Source organism: Doryrhamphus excisus, chromosome 15 (genome assembly GCF_030265055.1).
Source record: "Doryrhamphus excisus isolate RoL2022-K1 chromosome 15, RoL_Dexc_1.0, whole genome shotgun sequence".
In the NCBI taxonomy this organism is placed as follows: domain Eukaryota; kingdom Metazoa; phylum Chordata; class Actinopteri; order Syngnathiformes; family Syngnathidae; genus Doryrhamphus; species Doryrhamphus excisus.
Genome location: NC_080480.1, coordinates 9687416 through 9712060, shown reverse-complemented (window position 1 = coordinate 9712060; position 24645 = coordinate 9687416). Strand labels below are relative to the sequence as shown.

The window sequence follows — 24645 nt, the reverse complement described above, 5'->3', positions numbered from 1 at the left end:
TTGATGACCCCTCTTTCTTTCACACCTTTTTTTCTTCTCTCTCTGCACACCTGGATTCAAGCTTGATCTTGGGAGGGGACTTCAACTTAGTATTTAATCCAGATATAGACAGGTCTAGCCCAGCTGGGGGACATCGTGAGTCTCAATCAACAGCGACACTAAAGAAATATATGATTGATTTTGGTCTTTGTGATGCTTGGCGCTCTTATCACCCTACTCACGGAGAATATACTTATTTCTCTCCGGTGCACCACACTTACTCTCGAATTGACTACTTCTTAACAAGTAGCTCAATCTTATCAGACATATCAAATAGTCACATACACCCTATCATTATTAGTGATCACGCACCAGTCTCTCTCTTTCTCACTAACCAAAGCACAAGTGCACCTACTAAATGCTGGAGATTTAATCCATCATTGCTTAAAGACCCAGACTTTCCAAACGACTTTGAGAGAGAGTGGACAATGTTTTTAGATTTTAATGACCAACCGGAAACCGCAGCTTGTGTTCTCTGGGAGACAGCAAAAGTAGTAATGCGCGGAAAAAATATCTCCTATTCATCATATAAGAAAAAGAAAGAATGAATTGGAGAAAAAATCTAACTCCTTGAAACCGCTGATGCAGATTCACGAGATGAGAATAGATGAGATGAGAATACTCTGAATAACCTTAGAAAATTGAAATTAGATTTAAAAAAAATTACTGATGAGAAAATTCAGTTCCAATTACAAAGACTACGTTTGGGGAAGTTCGAACATGCCAATAAATCTGGAAAATACTTAGCTAACCAACTAAAATTTAATAAAGAAAAAAGCTCTATCTCTTCCATTAGAAACTCAGAAGGTAACCTCACTCACCTTCCGTAGGAAATTAATTCAGTTTTTAGGGACTTTTATAAAAAACTATGCACACCTCAGATTAACCCTTCTGTTCCAGACATTGAAACATTTCTTAGCACCATAGAATTACCAAAATTGGAAAAAGATCAGGTGACAACCCTGGACTTACCCATTTCACTAACAGATCTTTATGATGCGCTACCGCAAATGCCAAATAACAAAGAACCAGGACCAGAAAGGTTCCCTGCCGAATTTTATAAAGCATTCTGGTACCAGTAGCACAAGTATTTTTTTTAATGGTTCAGGAAATAAAAGAAAATGTACGCCTACCCCCATATATGAACTCTGCTGCAATCAGTCTCCTGCTAAGAAAAGGACCCAACATTACCTACCAGTTATCGTCCAATTTCACTTATTAATGCAGATCTTAAAATAATATGCAAAGTATTAGCTAGAAGACTGGAAAAAGTCACCCCTCATATAATACATCCCAATCAATCAGGATTTATCAAGGGGAGACACTCAGTTAGCAATGTACGCCGCTTAACCAATCTGAGTGATCACTCTATCATCCATAATTTGGAAACCACAATCGTTTCATTAGACGCTGAAAAAGATTTGACAGAGTTAACTGGAAATTTCTCTTTGCAACCCTACAGAAATGTGGCTTTGGAGACTAATTTAGAACATGGATCAAAATATTATATAGCACCCCGAAGGCCTCCATTCGGACCAATAATCTGATCTCTCCAGAATTCACTTTACAAAGAGGTACTAGGCAAGGTTGTCCACTCTCTCCCTCATTGTTTTCTATCTTCATTGAACCTCTTGCAGCTGCAATTCGACAACATGTAAACATTAAAGGGATCCACACAACGAATGTTCATCATAAGATAAGACTTTATGCTGATGATGTGTTACTCTTCCTAAAAAACTCACACTCCTCACTTCACCAATCTATCACATTCATCAACAACTTAAGCACCTTTTCGGACTACTCTATTAACTGGTCTAAATCCACAGAGCACCCCCTCTATACCACTGCGTTCAGGGAATATCACGTATTTGGGTATCAACATTTCCTCCAATCTGTCAGACCTGATCAGCTTGAATTATACCCCACTGTTGAAAATCACTTGAACTTTGCCGATCTCTCTTATGGGCAGAGTATCCACTGTGAAAATGATTATAATACCAAGGATTAATTATCTGTTCTCTATGATCCCAACCAAACCATCTATAACTTGGTTTAAGTCATTAGATTCATATATAAATAAATGTATTTAGAAAAATAAGCCAGCACGAATAAGCCTAAAAACATACCAAAAATCTAAAGAATGTGGTGGCTTAGAACTTTCTCAAATTACTTCCTGGCAAGGAAGTATATTACAATATATTACAGTATATCTTAAAATGGATAAAGCCTAACCCCTTGGATCAGTTATGGCTAGACATCATTTAGCCAAGAAATCCCCATCTTTAACTTACATTTCATAAGCCAAATCCGTCGGAAAAATTATTGTTTTAAAAGTATAAATATGAACACCACTCTGACAGCTTGGTGGGAATTTTAAAAAATAACTAGGCCCTCGCTCACTCCTTGCCAATACACCCCAATCTGGAATAACCCTGATAAACCTTGGATTTTACAACATGGCATGAAAAAGGAATAAGTTGCATGGAAAATATAATAAAAGGGAAAAAAAAATATTCAATTACCTTGTTACACAGTATGGGTTAAGCCAGAATAATTTTCTTGAATACTTACAAATTAAATCCATAATTAGAGCTAATTTCCGTAACATATCTTGGGAAAGCTATCCCACCACTGATCAATTCTTAAATGTATCCGCTCCCCAAACATTATCCAAGCTGTACACTCTTTTGTCAAAGTGTGACAACACCGTCGAGGTTCCAGTCTCCAAATGGAACCTAGATTTATCTACAAGTTGTGACCCTGAGTTCTGGAAGCAAATATGCCTTAATTATTCCCGTCTAATAAAAAATCCCAACCTACAGTTGGTTCACTTCAAAACCCTTCATAGAGTACACTACACAGGACAGACAGACATGTTTGAAATGGGTCTAACTGACTCTAACATTGGGTTGCCCTGGCGTCTGGGTTGCTGGGTATCTCTGTCCCTTCTTGCTGGGCTTACTCCCTGGGGGTTCTGGTGGGGGTTGATGGGGGGCTGTCCGGATCTGGGGATGGGGCGTGGGTGGGGTGGTGGTGGTCGTCCCGGGGGCGGTGCAGGCCATCCCCTGGGGTGGTGGGTAGATGGGGTGCCGCATCCGGTGGTGGGTGCCTACTGCTGCCTGGGGGGGGCTTGTGTGCGCTCGGTGGTGCTGGTTCTTCTGCGGCCTCCCTCGCCTCTGGGGCTGGGCCGGGGTTTGCCCTGGGTGCTCTGGCTTGGCTACTGTGTGGGCTTTGGCCCTGCGCTTGGTGGTTGTACCCCGCTGCCCTTGCGGAGCCTTCTCCCTTAGGTATGTATATGGCTATATTTGTATATATGTGTGTGTATGTATGTACTATGTATGTATGTATGTATTTATTATCATGTCTAAAATAGCTAAAAAATCTATATTATTAAAAATTATTATTGTATATAAATTATTATTATATATTAAGTATTAATAGTAGTATTATTATTATACATACATAACTACATACATAATCATCAATTTATTATTATTATTATTATTATTATTATTATTATTATTATTATTATTATTATTATCAATTACTTTAGCTATTTTAATTTTTTTTTTTAATTCTCTACTTTTGGCTCACGTGCCTTGGGGGCGTGGTTTGTCCGCAGTTCCTGGTGGTCTGGGGGTGGCGTAGCTGGCACAATCTCTGGTTGGGCCCCCTGCGTGGGGTGGCCGGAGGCAATCGCTGGGGGGGTTGGCGGGCCGGACTGGTTGCCACGATGGGCTCGGTGGCGCCTGTGGCCGGTCCTGCAGCCCACGGCTTTCTCCGGGCGGTGCTGTGCTGGCTTGCCCCGCTCGGTTGGTCGGTAGTGTGGGGTGGGCGTGTGTGGGCCCCGGTCCTCCCTGGTGCACTGCACCACCTCACATATATGTAGGACCTTGGGGGGTGTTCTGCAATTGTGTGTGCCGGGGGTGAGGGGTTTCTTTGCGGATGCTTCTTTGTCCTCGGCATTCCTCTGGCTTGGTCACCTTTCAATTTTAACCGCACCTTAGACACTCAGTTCTGGGGGGTTCTGGGCAGGCATGGGACCCACCATTGCTCAGCTTCCCTCCATTTTTAATTACTCCATATGAGACATACACACACATACATACACCACACAGGTCCTCCCGGTGGATGGTGAGGTCCGGTGGTGGCCTAGTGCTGGTCTTGACTCCTCGTCTCTGGTGCTTGGCCTCCCCGTGGCTTGGAGCTGTGGCACTTCCTCTCTGGAGGTGAGCTGCCCAGCGGGTGTCGGCCGGCGCGATGGGGTTGCTTGTTCATGTGCGGGCCTCTGCCCCTCGCCTGCTCCTTTGTCTGCCTCACTGCTGTGGCCCCGACGCCATCTGGGGTGCTATCCCTTGGCGGTCCGTGTCTCCCTGGGCTCGGGGCCTGGATGTGGATCTGGGACCCCTGGGTTGTTGCTGCTGTCTTTGTCTCTCTCTCTCTACTGTCTCCCCCCAACCCCAGTTTATCTTCTTCTTCTTTACTGTGTTTCTTTTTGCTCCGGTTCGGACGCTCCAAATGCGCATAACAAAAACATCAAATAACGGCAAATAAAATTTCATAGTACAGGGAAGTTATAGCTTACACCTTTCCTGACACAGAGCAAATCTGGTCAGCATGGTCAGCAAGGGCATTTAGATCAACAATACGATATGCCCCAATGGCTGGACGGGACACACAAAAAAAAGAAAAAAGAAATGAAATATTTTTGCAGTTATTGTGTAGAAAACCTGTTCACGACTTTATAAATATATTTTTTTAACATTATTAGAGCCTTCAAGACGTTAAATAACATGCATATGGTCATCTTTGGATTTGTATTACTCCACCCATCCATTCTTTGCCATTTGTCCGCATTAGGGTTGTATGTTTACAGCTCAATGATTTGCCAAAATAACACTTAATAGTGATGAAAGATGGAAACATCAGATGAACAAAATTGTTTTTGGTGTTTTCGTGCTAAATGGGAGTTTTGGATACCAACATTTGGTGGGGCACTACTCCACTTGCCCTCCTTATGTCAAATCTCCTCTGTACTGGGATAGCTTTAATTGCTAATTCAGCCATTCACAATTTTAACTTTATTGGATTACCCCAATCAGGAAGATGCTGAAACTATGTGGAGAGACGGAAGAGAAGTTGGCCCAGGAGCTCATTGACTTTGAATTCCAGATAGAGAGAGATGTGGTTGAGCCTCTCTATGTTCTCGCTGAGGTCAGTGGACTTTGCTTTATAACAACACAATAATAACACTTGTTTTCCAGACAGAACGCTTATGCATAGCACCATGTTATGTTTGTGTCTTAGGTGGACATTCCCAACATACAGAAACAAAGAAAGCACTTAGCTAAGCTTGTCTTGGACATGGACTCAGCACGGGCAAGGTGAAGGACATCTTCTACTTCTACTACTGCTGGTATTGTTTATCGTGGGTAGCTCATACTGCTGAATGAGAAAGTCTGAACAATTTGGTTTTTTTTTCCCATGATCATGTGGCAACTCACATTTGCTGCCCAAAATGTGTTCTCATTTGAATTTAATGGAATATTTTACAAATTCACATGACTATCAATGACAGTTGTGGTCCCTTTATGTGTTGTGGTCATCATCAAGCTAGCAGCATGTAATACACATATACTCATGAGACTTATGACCATGAGACTTATGGTCAATAAGTTGCTAAATCCAGCCATATCCCTGCAAATACACTTTGTTGGAGGCCATGTTTTTCAACCAATCTCGGTTGTTTGAATTTGGTACTCAATCAAATTTCAGTCTTAAATAATTTCAGTATTTCATGTTGAAGGTTCAGTTCATGCATCTTAGTGCAAACTCTCACTGGATCCATTTAAACCCAACAGAATTGATGTTTGCTGACTTCCTGCTTACAGATACCAGCAGTCATCCAAGTCGTCCAGCCACCCCAGCAATCTGCAGCCCGGCACCAAGACAGAGTCACTCAGAGAGGAGATGGAGGAGGCAGCCACTCGGATGGAGATTTGCAGGGTCAGACTCACAATTACATAAAATGGTGTGAAAAAATGTTTGCCCTTTTCTGTTGTTTTATTTTTTGCATGTTTTACACACTATTTCAGAGCATCAAACTAATTTGAATATTAGTCAATGACAACACAACTGAATACAAAATGCAATTTTTACATTCAACTTTTTATTTTTAGGGGAGAAAAAAATCCAAACCTACGTACATGGCCCTATGTGACCAACCAAAATTACCCCAACAGCTCAGCGACAATTCATTCAAGAGTTCACAAATGGTACCACAACAGCATTCATAGAGCTGCAGGCCTCAACTGCCTCAGTTAAGATCAGTGTTCATGACTCCACCATAAGAAAGGTACTGGGCAAAAACGACCTGCATGGCAGAGTTGCAGGACAAAAACCACTGCTGAACAAAAATAACATAACGGCTCATCTCAATTTTGCCACAAAACGTCTTGATGATCTTGATGATCCCCAAGACTTTTGGGAAAATACTCTGGTCTGATGAGACAAAAGTAACTTTTTGGATGTCCTGTGTCTCATTACATCTGCCTTGAAAAAATGGCGCATTTCAGAAAAAGAACATCATACAGTAAAATATGGTGGTGGCAGTATGATGGTTGTGGGCTATTTTGCTGTTATTTTATCTAAATATAACTATAAATTCTGCTGTCTGGCAAAAAATCCTGAAGGAGAATGTCCGACCATCTGTTTATGACCTCAAGCTGAAGCCAACTTGGGTTGTGCAATAGGACAATGATCCAAAAAACACAAGCAAGTCCACCTCTGAATGGCTTATACAAAAAAAAGAAGACTTTAGAGTGGCCTACTCAAAGTCTGGACCTGATTCCTACTGAAATGCTGAAATGTCATGAACTTAAAAAGGCGCTTGGAAAACCCTCTAATGTGGCTAATTACAACAATTCTGCAAAGATGAGTGGGACCAAATTCCTCCACAGTGCTGTAAAAAACGTGTTGCAAGTTATCTTGAACGCTTGATTGCAGTTGCTGCTAAGGGTGGCTCAATGAGATATAGGTTTAGGGGGCAATTTCTTTTTCACACATCCATGTAGGGTTTGATTTTTTTTTTGTTAATAATAAAAAGGTTCATTTAAAAACTGCATCATATGTTCATCTGAACCACGTAAGTGTGACAAACGTGAAAGAAAATAAGAAATCAGGAAGGGGGCATCCACTTTTTCACGCCCCTGTACTGTTTTAACATAAACATGAACATTTCAATAAGTTTGAGGTTTTTGTTTCAGGATCAGTTGTCTGCAGACATGTACAGCTTCATGGCCAAAGAAATAGACTATGCAAATTATTTCCAGACAGTAAGTACTGCAGTAGTGTACTGTATATTCACAGCTGTGATCCCTGTGGCAAAATAACTCTGCATACTTTAGGTGCATGTTCTTTCTGCATGTAGACAATTGTTCATAGTCTCCCCTTCTCCCATCCACAGCTAATAGAGACACAGGCGGAATACCACAGGAAGTCACTAGAGATTCTTCACAGCATTCTGCCCCAAATTAAAGCGCACCAAGGTCAGGCATACACTGTATGTATGTGTGTGTGCTACAGTATGTGTGTCATTATCTGCCCTGATAATGCACCAGCAGGATTGATTGGATTGATGGCTGATTGACAAAATAATGGAATTTGCAGCACCGGATTTGTTTTCCAACGGTCTCATGAAGATTATATTTGTGTCCTGCAGCTTAATTAGTTGCACAAAGAGCGATCACGCGCTGGTTTAAATATCCAAATTAAAAGCACTTAGTATGCTTCTTATGCAATATTAAGTAATATTTTATCAGCCCACCGATCAGTATCTGATTTTCTTCCGACAATTTATATATTTTTAAAATGCTGTTTTGATGGACATTTTAATGTTGACATGGCCAGGATGAGACCCCAGTTTGTTCACATACAGTGCCAACCCACATCCTTTGTGCTTTCCACAGGTTCTTGTGTTCCTGGCTGCTCTGACTGTGCTGAAGTAGGCTAGCTCTTTATGTTAGCCTCTGGGACGCTAGCTCTTAGCCATTCAGTGAAGTACAAATTTGAAGGTCTGGACGTTCTTGCCAACTCGTCAATCTTTCTCGGTAGTGAATCCACGGTACCAACTCTGCACTTCCTTGCTGGCCCCAATCATACTGATGCCACATACGACGGCTTCCAAAATTTAGTCCAACTTTAAGCCCTTCAAACTCATGGTTTGGGTTTCAGGACAACATAGTAAAGGATGTGTGGAATATAAATTCACTTTAATATTTATCTGTAGATTAGAGTTAGGGGATAGATTTTTATATACTGCTATGGAGTGTCCCGATATTAAGAAAATAACTTAAACTGGTATAAATGATAAACATAAGCAAGCCAAGCTGATAAGATGAATCAAATGCCGTTATTCTGAGGAAAAGGAACATTGGTGTGGGGAAGTATTTACTCAGCGGACCGCCCGACCCAAACAGATTGAAATTACAATAAACGCTGGCGAAAGTTGTCTGAATCTCTTCTTACAGAGCGTAAATTGAAAGTAGCAGGAGTTAGCTTAGTTTAGCATGTTAAGTGGCTGTGTGTGTGCGCAACTCGGGCTGGATGAGTATATTTTCACCTCATTGTATTTCATCATATTGTGTGATACAGCCCAAAAATATTGTGATATATGCTAAGGTCCTTATCGCCCAAGCCTACTGTAGATGAAATGTCATTTAAATCTGGTGGTGCGAAATATGTTCATTTTGTTTCAGAATTACTGTGTACCTGCAATTTGTAGTGTGACATAGAAACCAACAAAAAGTGCTGCTGCTGTGGTAGAGCGACAGTACGTGGTGGCCAGTAAGTTGATACCTGGGTGGTCACAGACACCCCTGTGCCCACCCCAGGTATCAACGTATCGCCACCCCTATGTGACTAATGTTCTCAATGAAAGATTTATGGCTTTGCCACTTCTGCTGCACAACACACGTGAAACCGATATGTGTTAATTACACCACAGGAGATATGTCAGTTTACACATTGGTATCGGTATTAGGTGATATCGGTATCGGAAATCGGACAATATCGGCATATTGGTTATTGGGAAAAAAGCCAATGTCGGACATCCCTAGTTATATTATATCATGTAACATGTTATACTCCATTACCGAGGTCTCAAACTCAATTTACCTGGGGGCCACGGCGCTAGGGTCTGGGTGAAGCTCGGCCACATCAGTTTTTCCAAAAAAAAAACAGCATTTATTAAAAACAGAAAAAAAATAATAATAAAAAACTGTCTTCAATGTTTTTGCTTCTGCTATACCCTACACTTTTTCAGTGTTTTGGTTCCGGTTTTTCACAAGAAAAGCTCTGATAAAACATTCCACGGCTCTCAAATATCTTTTTTTTTTTTTTCAACACAAAGATGAAAAATATATAAACAAATCAAGAATAAAGAAAATCAATCAATCAGTAATAAATAAATAAAATAATAATGAAACAGCAAATAAGAAAAACTTACGAAACCACATATAGTTGGTGGGTAGGGACATTTTTTTATTGTAACCTTTAACATGAACATTAATGAAACTTAATAATTTCACACAATTTGTAAGTTAGCATCGTACTCAGTTCCATCTGGGAGCAGCGTCGTAACTTTAACCACATGTTTGATGAGCTGCTTTATCTTGTGACCAGTGTTGGGCACGTTACTTTAAAAAAGTAATTCGTTATAGTTACTAGTTACTTCTCCAAAAGAGTAACTGAGTTACTAACTGCTGTGGTTCTGTGTGTGACTGTGGTTGCGGTTCTGCATTGCAGAGGCATGGGTGGAGAAGCCGTCGTTCGGCAAGTCTCTGGAGGAGCACCTGAACATTAGTGGGAGAGAGATCGCCTTCCCCATCGAAGCATGTGTCACCATGCTGCTGGAATGCGGCATGCAAGAGGAGGTAGGCAATAACAATATTTATGTTTTTCTAAGGTAACATTTGTGTGTTTTTGTGAAGTTGTTTGATGAGTGTGGGTTAAGGTTAACTTATTTATTTTTTAAATAAGTTTCATAGTTCCCACAGAAGTGTGTTAGAAGTGTGTTAGCCAAAATCTAGACTTACTATCTAACTCTACACTTGTCCTACATAATAGATGCCATATATCACATACAAAAACGTAACATTAAGGAGTAGGAGGATACAGGAGGATACAAAACTTAACAACACACAGCTATGTGAGCTACAGTACTTACATTAACGTTACAATTTAACAGCAACATCATTCAACTATTCAATGAAGAATGAAGAAAGGGTCTGATACATTTTTCTCACATTTAGTGCTCATAAAGAGGCTCTAAGGACACATATTGCTGTTACAATCGCATTTAAAATTAATGATGCGTTCTTTAAAATGGTACATTATGTTATCAGGTGGCGCACGGTGGCTGGCATGGAGGCCACAGGAGGAGTTTGCATGTTCTCCCCGTGCATGGGTTTTTTCCGAGTACTGTGGTTTCCTACCACATTCCAAAAACATGCATGCTAGGTTAATTGGAGACTCCAAATTGTCCATAGGTATGAATGTGAGTGTGATTGATTGTTTGTCTATTTGTGTCCTGTGATTGGCTGGGGACCAGTCCAGGGTGGCACTCTGTGTCTTGCCTGAAGACAGCTGGGATAGGCTCCAGCATACTGTGACTCTACTGAAGATAAGCGGCATAGAAAATGGATGGATTAGGGAAGTTTTAGTAATTTTTTAATAATGATGTGTTTGGATGACAGGGCCTCTTCCGTGTGGCTCCATCAGCCTCCAAGCTGAAGAAGCTCAAAGCCTCCCTGGACTGCGGCGTTCTAGATGTGCAGGAGTATTCCTCTGACCCACACGCCATCGCAGGTGAGCTCCACCCACACCGATGTTCACATATTATCACTGTAACAACAACACCATCACCACTTACACTTCTGTCTTTAAAATAGTATTGCTCTTTATACAAGCAATGAAGTGGTCATTTGTCCATGTCACGCATGAACGAAAACCAAATGTGTGTTGGAGAAAATTGAGAAAATGTAATTGCTGCACTAGCTGCACAAGAGCTTTTAAGCCTTCTGTCACCCACAGGTGCTCTCAAATCTTACCTCCGTGAACTCCCTGAGCCATTGATGACCACTGAACTTTATGATGAATGGATTCAGGCCTCCAAGTGAGTCACTGATTCCTGTAATTTAAGAAACTCTTAAGACACTTCATTAGGTACATGTGCTCCACCTAACTTACACCTCAAAAGCAGTTTCAAAAAGCTGCAGATAAAAATGCTCAATTTTGATTATAATGAAGTGTTGACATTTGTATTGAAGAAGTATAATTCCCTTCTCTTTTCACAGCATTCAGGACATGGACAAGAGACTCCAAGCATTAATGGCAGCATGTGAGAAACTGCCCACAGATAACTTGAACAACTTCAGGTCAGTCAGTCACCATATCATTTATGATGTGCTTATCCTGCTGTAACATCTTTCAAATACCCACTTCTTCTTCATGCAACAGATATCTCATCAAATTCTTAGCCAAGTTGAGTGAGTATCAGGATGCCAACAAGATGACACCTGGTAACATGGCCATCGTCCTTGGCCCGAATTTACTCTGGACGCACACAGAGCCGTATGTATCCTTCCCGGCAAATAAATGCATAATGTCTCATGTAACTGGTCAGGTTTGGTTCCTCTTTGCAGGGACATGACAGAGATGATGACCACCCTGTCTCTGCAGATTGTAGGCATAATCGAGCCCATCATCCAACATGCTGACTGGTTCTTCCCTGGAGGTGAGGAATCCAATGCTTTGCATATACGTATGTGTAAAGGATGCCAGTCAGTGTGGCTTTGCAAGTGTACGTTGGTAAACCTCACTCCCTGAACCTTAGGAGCTGTGCTGAGCATCAACTTGACAGTCTGAGCTTTGAGAATACAACAGTAAAAAGTCAAATATTTTGGGGGATGTGCTCAAAACAGGTCAGTTTTAGCAGTAGTAATGTTGTTTCTATTTATTTATTTGCTTATTATTATAATTTAAAAAAAGCAGTGTTGTCTTCTTCTTCAGTTAAGTATTACATTCATTGGTGATACTGATTTACCACGTTTCCACTAGGCAGAGTGGAAACATAACCAATAACTGATACACTGTCTAACTCTCAACTTCTGATTCTGATATCAACCAATACAGATACCAATATGTGTAGCATCACATATATTTTTCTTGTGTAAAATTGTTGTAAAGTAACAATGCTCTTAAATAAGTACAGTTGTTTTGTTGGCTACTCCACCCATCTCCGAGTAGGTCATTCATGTATTACATAGTTTATATAAGAATACATTTGTGTTTCTTGTCCTTTGATTTCTGTTATTTTTGGAAAGATTTAATTTATTTTTTGTTAAAGACACAGGTTTGTGCTCTATAGCTGATTTAATGAGAATTACTACTGTGTGGGTTCTTATCTTAGCCATCTGAGAAGGACAAATACATGTATATTTATAATACAAGTATACTACTACGTGTGTGAATGTATAAACGAGATGGGCATGGACATGACCCGAATTCCTTTGTAGAAATGCGCTCAATGAAAGTAAGCGCCTTTACTTGTATTCACTTAAACCGCAGCCTTGCCACATCCAATATGGCGGCGACATTACATATGTACGCCTAGTGCTTTATGCAGGGTGTCAGTGTGCTATACTTACGCAACGCAATCAGTGTCCTGGTGCCAAGTGCACTAATGGACATCCCTATATTCGAACATGGTGTTAGTTATGGACAAGCTATGGTTCACACAGAAGTCCAATATCACACCGCACGGGTTCAGATTGGGGAGGCTGTTCCTCCCAATCCTGCCCCTACAGGTCACACTGCCATTGCCCACATGGACGTTGAAGTCTCCCAGTAGAACGATGGAGTCACCAGCTGGGGTGTTCTCCAGGACACCTCTGATGGACTCCAAGAAGGCTGGCTACTCTGAACTGCTGTTTATTAATGCTATGCCCGGTCTATTGGAATGTGGCTGTCCCGAACTAACCCAAACAATATTCTTAATTTGGATTTCGGCGTCCCCACCACAGCTAACCAAGGTCGTGTTGTGAAAACAACTTCTCCCAAGAAATTGCTGCAGCGTGATGCTCTGACCCTCCATTATTTCTTCACGGACACCTGTTGTTTCTCTTCTCTGGGCACACCACGGACTTCTCCATGGCAACTGCTATGTAGCGAAATGACACCCTGCGAACTGAGCTCCAGGTTCGGGCACCTGACAGGGAAAGCGTTGCAGACCACGCACTCATGCATCCAAAGACACACATATGTATTGCAATCACCCTCCCCATGTCTGCTCCATGCGCTACAGAGATTGAATTCAACCTGACTGGCAGCTACGGCAGCCCCATCCACACCAACCACAACTCCAACTACAGCTCCATGCCCTCCCCCGACATGGAGCAGTCTGACCGCAAGCAGCAACACCACCACGACCAGAACCGGCGCCCACTCAGCGTTGCCACGGACAACATGATGCTGGAGTTTTACAAGAAGGATGGGTAATGACATCAAGTGCATTTGACGCCTACTTCTCACTCTCTTGCCATTTTCCAGCCTCCCACGCCTCCTCTCACCTCTTCTGAAATTATCTAACACTTACATTAAAAAGCATCACTTTGAGGTCACCTGTCACACAAACACCCTGCCCCTTTTCATCAGACCCATCTTTCCAACAAGTCAAGGAAATACATGAGTCACGAATGCTTGAATGAAACTATCTCCATGGTGACAGAGCCTGTCGAGGTGGCTGCTTGTTGTCGCTTTTGCTCATTAAATATTTCTCCCCATCCTCCCACAGACAGCTCCGCCTTTACAGTCTGGCTGTATATGACACTTCCCAGGGCTAGAGTCATTAATGCGGCTGATGGAAAATCACTAGCAAAATTAGAAACCAATGTCCTCATGCCAAAAATATGCTGCTATCTGAGGCAGTTATCTAAATGTGCGCAGACCATTACAATGGAGGCTGTGGTTTGTTCCTGACTTAATGACTAAGGTGCCATCCTGGAACACTCAATCTCCTGTGGTGTGTCCTTTACTGTTGGCAGTGGCTTCTTCAGTGGATTGAACATGTTGAATCGGCGTCAGAGGTTGAATTGAATGCAGGCTCATCAGTGGTATTACTAAGCAAGATGGGGTGTGCAAGATGAGCAATCGTTTGTGATGTGTTTGGAGGGGACATCAGCTGTGCTAATTTGGCCTGTGTTAGTATGCCTCTTTCACAAAAGTGAGCAAAAGACCAAAAAGTCCCAATGCAGATTGCAGTTATATATATATAACTTTTAGCTAAACTTTCCTACCAAGGATGTGACTACTAGTTTGTATTTGTGTAAGTGTTCTACTTCTGAAACTCCTGAAAATGCTAAAAATGTGTCAATAGATGTTCCTTTGCTGTGTTGCTTGGAACATCAGGGTGTTTAGCCAAATCAACACAGAATTTGGTGCCCATCTTTTGGGGACAGATAAACATGTGTGTACAATTTCACCAAGGTTGGTTGAAAAACAGGCCGCATGGTGGATGAGTGTTTAGCATGTAGGCTAGGGGTTTGAATCTCTGTGTGGAGTTTGCATGTTCTCCCCTATGTGTGGGTTTTCTCCAGGTACTCTGGTTTCCAAAAAATATGCATGTTAGGTTAATTGTCGACCCCAAATTGTCTATAGGTATGAATGTGAGTGTGAATGGTTGTCTATATGTGCCCTGCGATTGGCTGGCGACCAGTCCAGTCAATCCCTGGCCTCCTCTCGCCCAAAGTCAGCTGGGGTAGGCTCCAGCATACCCGCGATCCCAGTGGGGTTAGGGTTAGCAGCATAGAAAATGAATGGATGGTTGGAAAAACATGGCCGCCATCAATCAATCAATCAATCAATCAAACTTTATTTGTAGAGCACTTTTCATACATAAAATGTAGCACAAAGTGCTTTACATGTTAAAACAAAAAAAGAAAAACAACAACAAGGCACACATACACACACACAGACACACACACATACACACAAGTTGTTTGTTTGCCTGAGTATAGAGGAACCAGGTCAGGAAGCGCTGCCATCTGCGCTGGGGGCTGCCCACGGCCCAGGCCAGAATGCCACAACTCAGGGGCCCACCAAACAACAGGTAGGCAGGGGACTCACAGCGCTGCAGTGGGGCACCGCCACAGAGCTCCCACCCACCCCAGCCGGTGAGTCCCCGAGAAGGGACGCCCCAGCCCCCAACCGAGAACAGCCCCCAGTGCAGACGGCCCCCACTGAGGAAAAACTCGATATATGGGATAAAAAATATAAAAACATATGAAATAACAATATAGACAGTATATATAGAGATAACGACATAAAAAGTACAGAACATTAATAAAAAACTAAAATAAGCATGTGTAAACATATAAAGACATTTGGTTAAGAGCCAAAACAAAAGGTATAAGGTATAAAATAACCATTAGATAAAAGTCAAGTTCAAAGGGTTAAAAAAGAGTATATTAAGAGCCTATTTTTAAAAATATCAACGTTCTCTACGGCCCTCAGGTCCTCCGGCAGGCTGTTCCACAAACGGGGGCCATAAAACTGGAAAGATGCCTCACCGTGTGTTCGTGTTTTAACTCTGGGAATACATAACAGGCCAGTGTCGGAGGACCTGAGGGTCCGCGAGGGTTCATAACGTAAAAGCAATTCAGAAAGATAAGAAGGCCCACAACCCCTAAAACCCCTAAAATCTATTAGGAGAACCTTAAAATCGACCCTGAAACATACAGGGAGCCAATGCAGTGATTGTGTGGTCCTCGTCAGCACACATGCAGCTGAGTTCTGTAAAAGTTGTAGACTTGTGACGTTTCTTTTAGGAAGACCAGAAAGCAGGGCATTGCAATAGTCAATATGACTGGAAATAATCTCTGTATTTGCCCGAGAGAGAAACGGGCAAATATTCTTTAAATGATAAAATCCTGTTTTTAATGTGTGGAATAAATAAATAGTTCAGAGTCAAAAATGACGCCCAGATTTTTTACGTAATTGGATGGGTTTAAATACAGTGTTTGTAATTCTGGTAAAAGTTTCACTCTCTGGGCCTCAGGACCGATGATTAAAACTTAAGTTTTATCCTGGTTGAGCTGCAGGAAGTTTTCTGCCATCCAAGATTCGATTTCTGAAATACAGTTAAAAAGCGTATCAAGTGGACCTGTGTCACCAGGAGACATAAATATAGGAAATATACAGCTGTGTGTCATCGGCATAACTGTGAAAATTGATCACGTCTCCTGGTGACACTGCCAAGTGGGAGCATATGTATATGATTTAAAAAGAATGGGGCCTAAAATTTATCCTTGGGGCACACCACATTTTATCTCATGTATCCAAGTTTACCATGAATTATCTTGCTGTGACATAGGAAGTGAACCACTTAAGAACAGTGCCAGAGAGGCCAACCAGGTGTCTGAGTCTACTTGAAAGAATAGTGTGATCTACTGTATCGAAAGCAGCGCTTAGATCCAGTAGCACAAGGACCTGAAAGCTTGTGTGTCCAAATTGCACCTGAGGTCATTAACAATTTTCAACAGGGCAGTCTCTGTACTTTGATTCAACCTAAAACCAGACTTAAACTTGTCAAAGAAACTTGAATGGCTAATTAAAAAAATATTCAGCTGAGTAAAAACCTTTTTTTCTAAAATTTTACTTAAAAATGGTAAGTTGGATACAGGTCTGTAATTATTAAGAATGTTGGGATCCAAGTTTTTCTTCTACAGAAGGGGCCTCACTACAGCTGTTTTAAAAGCTGCATGGAAGACGCCTATCTGAAGAGACAATGTTTAAAAGCTCAACTTCAAAGAATCCATACAATGTTTTAAAAAGTGATGTTGGGATCGGGTCTAAAAGGCAGGTTGTTGGTTTAACTAGGGAACTTACTCTACCAAGCATGTCAGCATCAACCAGGACAAAACTGTCCAGTAAAACAGACGTTCAACTGAATTAAAATTAGTATTTTGATTACCTAAAATTGTGGATCTGATTGAATCAATTTTACCTCTGAAGTGGACTGCAATGTACACGCAAAGAGAGTTTGTTGGAGTGGCTGTCTTTAATTAACTGTAAATCATCAACAATAAAATCACAGGGTGCAGGTAAAGAAACTGGAGGATGTTTGTCTAAAATGTCAATACAATTTGCAGCCACTTCAGAGGTGATATAGCGCAACCGGTGGTATTAAAAAACACGTAGTAGTGGTCGGACACAGCCAAGTCAACAACAGAGGACACACCAGCTGAGAGGCCATGGCTAATGACCAGATCCAGGGTGCATCCCCTGTTGTGAGTTGGCCGTGTGATGTGTAAAATCCATGCAGCTGAGGAGGTTTAAAAACTCTTTGGACATGTGATCTGATAAAATTGTAAGTGGCATGGATTATTGATGAAAATTCTGAGAAATCACTGATAAAAGCAGCATCAAATTTGGTGGTCTGTAGATTGTGATGCAGAGAATGGAGGGGCCTGCTAAAAACAAAAGAGAGCGAACATTAGAAAGAGCCATGTTGATGGTGACAGGTGGCTTATTGTGTAAAAAGGTTGATTGCTGGTGTTTTGGGAGAGATTATTGCAGTTCACAGAGGGAACATGGTGGTGTCTGGTGTGTTGACGTAGTGTTATGATAACGGGAATGGGTGAGGCTCTGGGTCGTGGGGGGGCCTCAACCAAGGGTTGTCTCTCCCTCTACTCTCCCCCCCCCACCTTTCTCTTCTTCTTTTCTGTTCTTCTTCTTGCTCCGGTCCGGTCGCTCCAAATGGCATAACAAAAACATCAAATAACGGCAAATAAAATTTCATGGTACAGACAAAAAAAATGGACAAATGGACACAAAAAAAAAAAAAAACACTCACCTGGAACTGTGACAAGGTTTTAAGAAGGTGGGTGAAGTCCCGCTTTAAAAGTTCAGACTGCTGCCTGACGATGCCATTAGCTCCTGCGTGGATAATAATCCTTTTCGCGTAGGGATGCGCACTGAGGATGTCCAGGATTTTCCTTGTGATGTCCATGGCGGTAGCGCCGGGAACGACAAGGTGAGCGCCCCTCTCATGCGGACATGCCTCACGAAAGAGTCCCAGGTGATGATAGTTGTGGGAGCATCCGCTCGATCTCCAGGGGGGCATGTTTGCTCAGCCGCCATGACACCCACACCAGGACCCCGGGTGTGATCCCTCGTCTGGTGGGGAGAACGGGAAGAGTGCCAGCGCACCGCGTCCTTAACCAGCCGCTTGCGCTGGGATGATGGACACCCATCCGATGCTGGAGGGCAGCTAGCCTTGAGCGGAGGGAAGGCTGTGGTGTCCGTCAACGGGGCCATGATGTCTGGGGCCGTAGGCCATGATGTCTGGGGCCGTAGAAACAGGCGCAGTTTCCTAGTACGGGTCCCCGGCCGCCGGCTTCCTGCTCACAGACAAAGCCGCATACTTATTCAAGAGCGACAGGCTCTTGAATAGCGACGATGTTCTGTGGTGCGGGGTCACCGGTTACTGAGGACTCTAGCCCGTTGGATAGTGTTGGGAGACGAGACCTGATGGTGGTCAGCAGGAATCTTTCCTCTGCAGCTCGCCCGACATTCTTTCAATGTCCTCGAGAAGGTCAGCAATCCTTTTGTTTGCCCTTTTTAATAATAGTTCCACTTCTCCAGGCGAGTCAGAGTTCAATGTTGGCATGGCGAGTGTAGCTTGCCTAGCCTCCAGGCAGCGTCAGCGGTCCAAGGTAGCACTTGGAGAGATTTGCTTGCTGGCTTGCGAATACAGAGCTGGCTAGCTAACACATCAATTAAAATGACTTTTCAGGGACACATGTGGGACTTTGCAACCAACTGGCCTTGAGTCATTGACCACAACCCACAATGAGCGCCGCAAATGTCATTACTGTAGTAGATAAATCAGTTATGATAGATTTGTCCAATAAGTAAAGAAAGTACACACGTGTATGTCATGAGTATGCATCCAAAGTTCTTCAGTTAGTTTCACTGTGTAAATTAATCAAGTGTTTTTTTATTTCTGATGTCTTATGCCCTTTTTCCCTGCTATTTGCTTTATTAATGCAGCATTAGGAAAATCCAAAGGTACTGTATCATGGCATTTTCCCCACATCTCTCCGGCATCCTCATCCATCCATCTATCACTGCCTACAGTTTTCATCATCACTAATGACTGTGTGTGTCTCCAGCATGGGTGTCCGGGTCATGGATACTTCCTGGGTATCACGTAAGGGCTCATCCACACTGGCACGCAAGACCTGCTCCACCCCTCCAGGCATGCAAGGCCCCTGCTCCCCGGCGGACTCGCTCATCTCCGAGCAGGCCGGAGAGTTTGTAATCTCTCCATCTGCCACGCCTCCTCCTGGAGAACGAATCCGGTAATACCGCTGCCTCTATTTGCTCTTCTTCCTCACTGTTATCTGTCATCACCATCAAGCTTTGTGCGATCACTTTCACTTTTGGTTTATGGGGTGTCAATAAATACATTGTTTCATGCATGCTGACATACAATAATCCATCAACATGGCTACCCTTTTTCTGTCACCATGTCAAGCGTTACCACCAAGATAACAAATATGGCTTTCTTGTGGCCCTTTCAGCCAGTGAAAGGGTGTTGTGTCTGTTGCTCTCTGCCGGTGGACTTTATAGGACCTTTTGGATCAGGGCCCTAATAGTATCAATCTCGATAGTGCAAACAGATATTCACAGCTCCAAGCAGCGTGCAGACACAAGACAATATAAGTTCTCACCTGACAACAGTGCCACTTTTTTTCTTTCTTTGCAGTTCCTTTGCGCTTGTCTATTTATTTGCATTAAGATGACTGTGTTGCGAAGCTTAATGCCCACCACCCACCTAAAAGGCTATTTCTTTTCTCTTTTTTCTTCTTATTTTGGATCGACTAACCCCTCTGATCATCCAAGCAGCTTCTCCTCCTTTCGCTCTAGTACATCTCCCTGTTCAGTCATTAGAGCTGTGTCTTTTGTGCTGTTTATTCTGTTAATATCTACAGCTCAGACGTGTCGCCCAATCGGCCGGACACCATTCATGCCCACCCACCCCCGGGGGAGGACCGGCCGCCCCCTCCTTACCCCTCCTCCTCTTGCCACACTGCCCACCACCACTTCTACCCCAAGCCACCTCCCTGCGCTCGCCCCGTGGCCCCAGGTCCGGAGTCGCAACCCCCGGCCTCGCCTCCGCCCCCTCAGCGTTGGTCCGGTTTCACTCCCCCTGCTCCTCTGCCATCCTCCTCGTCTTCCTCCTCCTCCTCCTCACTCGACATCAATTCCAACCCCAAGCCCAGCTGTCTGCACTTCCCCAAGCACAGCCCTCCCGGTGACATGACGCATGCCCCCCCACCCGACATTAATGCATCACCGCTCTACATCAAACCCCCCCTGGTGCTAACCCGCCACGAGCAGTCCCTCGGCAACCCCCCTAGCCTCCCTTCCTCTGCACCCCCGCCCCCACCGTGGGCTGCCTGTCCATGTGCCAGAGAGAGAGGACTCCCCAGGCTGACTAGGTAAATATGACACACCCAATAGCGAGTGGCGCCCTTTGTCAGTCCTCTTGCTCACTGCATTTTCTTTTCCTTCTTTCTTTTTTCCCCACCCCTTCAAATAATGCACCTCCAACTGCATAACATTCGCAGGATTTCCTTTCACTTGGGTTGCTTAGCAACCGAGGATGTTGAATTCATGTTGACATACAATAAATACATGTACATATGGCTCTTAAATAGCTTATGGATGTATTTATTACACAGTATGCAGTAAGCTTTTAAAAACCTGCAAGAACATTTGTGTTATAATAGAAATAATGTTTTTTTTAAGGTTGATAAGGCATGTTTACACCTACACAAAATGTCATGAAATAAAAATACCACAGCAGCTTTGAACAGTTGTGTAGACCTGCACTTCATCATCCTGAGATCTGAGGAGTTGTGAACGGTATTATAAGAAGACTTCTGAATGTAATTCTGCACCACAATTATAAACAAACTGTTCAGTGAATACCTCTCAGACAGTCTCAATACAAACTGAACAGTGTTATTTTTGTAAAGGCACAATATTTAATACACTCTGATATGTTCTCTCATTAGAGAGTGTCTGCTGAATACAGCAGTGCTCCAACTATATGTTGCGTGTGACAGTGGCAGTTATTATTTGCGGGTGTTTTTTGTTGGGAGACAGAACTCAAATGATGGCACAGTTAATTTGAAGTTGATGATGAGTCATTTTAGGCTGTATGGTATTTATCTAATAGCACCTTTGCACAGATGTATTCATGCATTTTGCGTCTACATTCTACCTGCTCTACTCTGTTCTTTCTACTGTAAATACAGGATATATTCAATTTACCGGGTATGTTATGTATGTAATTGATGATGCCACTTTCAGTTTGTTGCTGGGCCGGAATGTCTACATGTTTTGTTGTGTTCACGCTGTTGCTGAAAACTGGGTATACCTCACAATCTAATAAATTTATATCAAACATTATGTCTTTACAAGATAATAATGCTCAGTTTTGGTAATAATTTACATGGCAATATGTTAAAAAGGCAGAACTTTTGATAAAACTGTTATATTGGACCTTCTTAGATGTACAGTAATATTCAGTGTCTTATTAGAAGTGCATATGTACCTGATATTGTGTGATGTAGTCTTCTAATTCTAATGTGCCTGGTGTGTCTGGTGTAAGCATGTATTGAATCCATTTACTGTTTTACTGATGTTTTTTGACTTACCATTATCTCAGTAGACATGTTTGTCCATGTCATTGTAACTACCTTTGGTGATGTTTAATTAAGCCTGAGTCACGCCATTGTGAGCTCATCTTTAAGGGAATGCTTAGTCAAGGTCTGCATGGGGTTACATATTCATTGCTACTTTGCATTCACGGTAAATGCTATAGTTATAGTTTGGAAAGTCAATTGAAAGGAATTGATATTTGGAGAGAGGCTTTTATTTTCAACATTTCGAAACTCTTTGTAACTAATAATGCATGAGAAGTGGAAAGGACAAATTTAGCTCTTTGACCACATGTTCAACTATTGTGCAGCACAGCATAAAAAGAGCCTATGTTGTTAACAGTGGTTAGGATCAACGTGGTCAGCCAGCATTAATACTGCTGATATAGACAAGAGTACAAGTGTAAGCAAGAGAAGCACAACCGACTTTTTAAAGTGCATGCAGAGGTAGATGACGCAACTGGATGCTAACCACTAGTTCAAATGCAACTACTGCCATCTTGTGGAGTTAAAACTATCTAAGGAGGTTGCTTACAGCCATTGCTGTTAGTGGAACTGTTTTTTCATTTGTAGTTGCTGTTGACTACAACGGATAATAATTGGAGCTTTTACAGTAATATCATTTAACAGGATGTGATGGTGATGGTGGCTCTTATGGTATGAAGCAACACAAGGTGTTCACCTTTAGCTTTGATGCATGGACTGATATTAAGGTGTGTTTGCCTTTCTTAGTTCGTTGAAGAGTAAAGAGCACTCCCCTGTCATTGGACACAAAGCCATCCAAGTGGCAAGTCCAACAGTGCCCCCCATCTGCAGTCCCCAGAGCAGCAGTCAGTGTCCCCATTCCACAGAGCACAGCCCACACACCCTACGCAAAGGTCAGCTTTACTTGCCTTTATTGTGTAACTCCAATTTCCAATTAACAGGAAGTAACATAATGTGATATGTGTACCCAGGTTCCAAAAAGTTGGCCCCCGTGCCTCCAAAGGTCCCCTATTGCCAATCTGGTGTGATGTCAGAGCAGTCGACAGGCCACCCCTCACCGGTCAGTCTGTCCCCCACCCCTCCAAGCACCCCTTCCCCTTACGGACTGGTGTGCAGTCCAGGGCAAGTACCCTCATCGTTCCCTGGGCAGACCCCATTGGGGGCACCTCACTCCCTTTCATCCCCACCCTCCTTAACGGGTACACTCACCAAGACACGACCTGCTCCTAAGCCAAGGCAGAGACCCAGCCTCCCCCCTCCGCAGCCGCCTACCGTCCCCACCGGGTTTGCCCCCCCACCCCCGGTCCCAGCTCCAGTTCCCCAGCCTCTGGAACAGGGCCTCCTGGATGGACTGTCTCCTGGAGAGAGCATGTCTACAGGTAAACAGCAACCACGACCCCCACAGATGGAGCTGCAGCAGCCCTCACTCAGACTCGCTGTGGCTCTATCCAGTGGAGACAGTGAACGAGTGTAGGACACTGTAGGACTTTAGACACAGACATTATTTTATTTTACCTTTCCCAAGTCTGACTGACTAACAGCCTTTCTAGACACAAAAGGCCAATAAATACAAGAATGTGGGTACACTATATGGACAAAAGTATTTATAAATTGGATTTATTGTTGTTGGGCCATTGCATACTTGAGATCTCAACATGGCCTCATGGTCTTCTATCTTTGTTAGCTACTTTTCATTCATATTATTTATTATGTTTTGCTAATCCACCATCTAGCAGGGTTGGTACGCAAGTAGAATTTGATATCCAGGTCTGAAAAAGTATGGAAAATGGAAATTCAAGTATGGAAAAGTATTCACTTTTCCAACAGTGTACCCACTGTTGATGATGATGATGATGATGTAGCCCTTTATTCTTGTCACTTATACAGAAGTAGGAGCGAAATGGTGCAAATCATCCGTCCATACATATACAACATACTATGCAGTGAGACAAGGGGTGACAGGACAAGATAATTGGGCGATGAAGGGAGGGAAGAAGGGGGACAACACTAGGAGAGGGGAGGAAAAAAACAACAACTCCAAACTAGATTCTTAAATGAAGGAGCACAGTGTGGGACTGTTAAAAAAAACTTCGGCATACAAATTGGCATACAAGTAAAAACATTGTTCACACACATAGACACAAGACCAGCGCCACAAAGGGAAAATAGCCGATACGAGCAGCGGCCACTACCGCTACCACTACCTGGCTACCTGCAGCCGTGGCCCCCGTCATGCCCGCACCGGGGGCATATAGCGGCAAAGGCGTTGGATTGGGGGGGGGGGTTAGTGCCTGCGATGCTTCCCCCGCCCACCTGGAGCTCAGTTCGCAGGGTGTCATTGCGATACATAGCAGTTGCCATGGAGAAGTCTGTGGTGGGCCAAGAGAAGAGAAACAACAGGTGTCCGTGAAGAAATGACGGAGGGTCGGAGCGTCCCGCTCTTGGGAGAAGTTGTTTTCACAACACTGACGCCGAAATCAAGATTAAGAATATTGTTTGGGTTAGTTTGGGCAGCCACATTCCAATAGACCGGACCACCCTATTGTCCATTCTGGCCTCCCAATTGATCCAACTGCTTTTGCAAAGCCGAAATCTTCACCAAGATGGCATCCTTGTTGTGATTGGCAGTCACAGTCAGAGTGTGAACGGCTTTGCCCACCAAATCATTCATGATGGGCAGCTGTGAGCCAACTTGATCCGGTGCCTTCATCATAGGTGACGCATCCCGGAAAACATTTGGGAAGTTTGACACATTGAACGGCCAAACCACTGCTCTTAACAAATGATGAATTCCATAATTTATTTACATGATACTAGGGCTGCTTGATTA

At 43.1% G+C, this 24645-nt stretch overlaps 1 protein-coding gene across 7 annotated transcripts in view; it reads left to right on the top strand.

Moving 5' to 3' along the window:
• Positions 1–24645, top strand: part of arhgap44a (Rho GTPase activating protein 44a) — a 64087-nt gene that overhangs the window by 31985 nt on the left and 7457 nt on the right. For 3 of the 7 annotated variants that reach the window (XM_058049665.1, XM_058049664.1, XM_058049668.1), the window contains exons 5-21: positions 5142–5253; positions 5347–5423; positions 5931–6045; positions 7305–7373; positions 7505–7586; positions 9844–9971; positions 10794–10905; positions 11131–11212; positions 11394–11474; positions 11557–11670; positions 11742–11833; positions 13403–13592; positions 19150–19167; positions 19272–19460; positions 20094–20603; positions 22563–22708; positions 22787–23194. In XM_058049665.1, coding sequence (XP_057905648.1) covers positions 5142–5253; positions 5347–5423; positions 5931–6045; positions 7305–7373; positions 7505–7586; positions 9844–9971; positions 10794–10905; positions 11131–11212; positions 11394–11474; positions 11557–11670; positions 11742–11833; positions 13403–13592; positions 19150–19167; positions 19272–19460; positions 20094–20603; positions 22563–22708; positions 22787–23194 — 2525 coding nt within the window. The remainder of the gene's footprint in view (positions 1–5141; positions 5254–5346; positions 5424–5930; positions 6046–7304; positions 7374–7504; positions 7587–9843; positions 9972–10793; positions 10906–11130; positions 11213–11393; positions 11475–11556; positions 11671–11741; positions 11834–13402; positions 13593–19149; positions 19168–19271; positions 19461–20093; positions 20604–22562; positions 22709–22786; positions 23195–24645) is intronic. The other 4 variants (XM_058049667.1, XM_058049666.1, XM_058049670.1 and 1 more) reach the window with 2 other exon arrangements.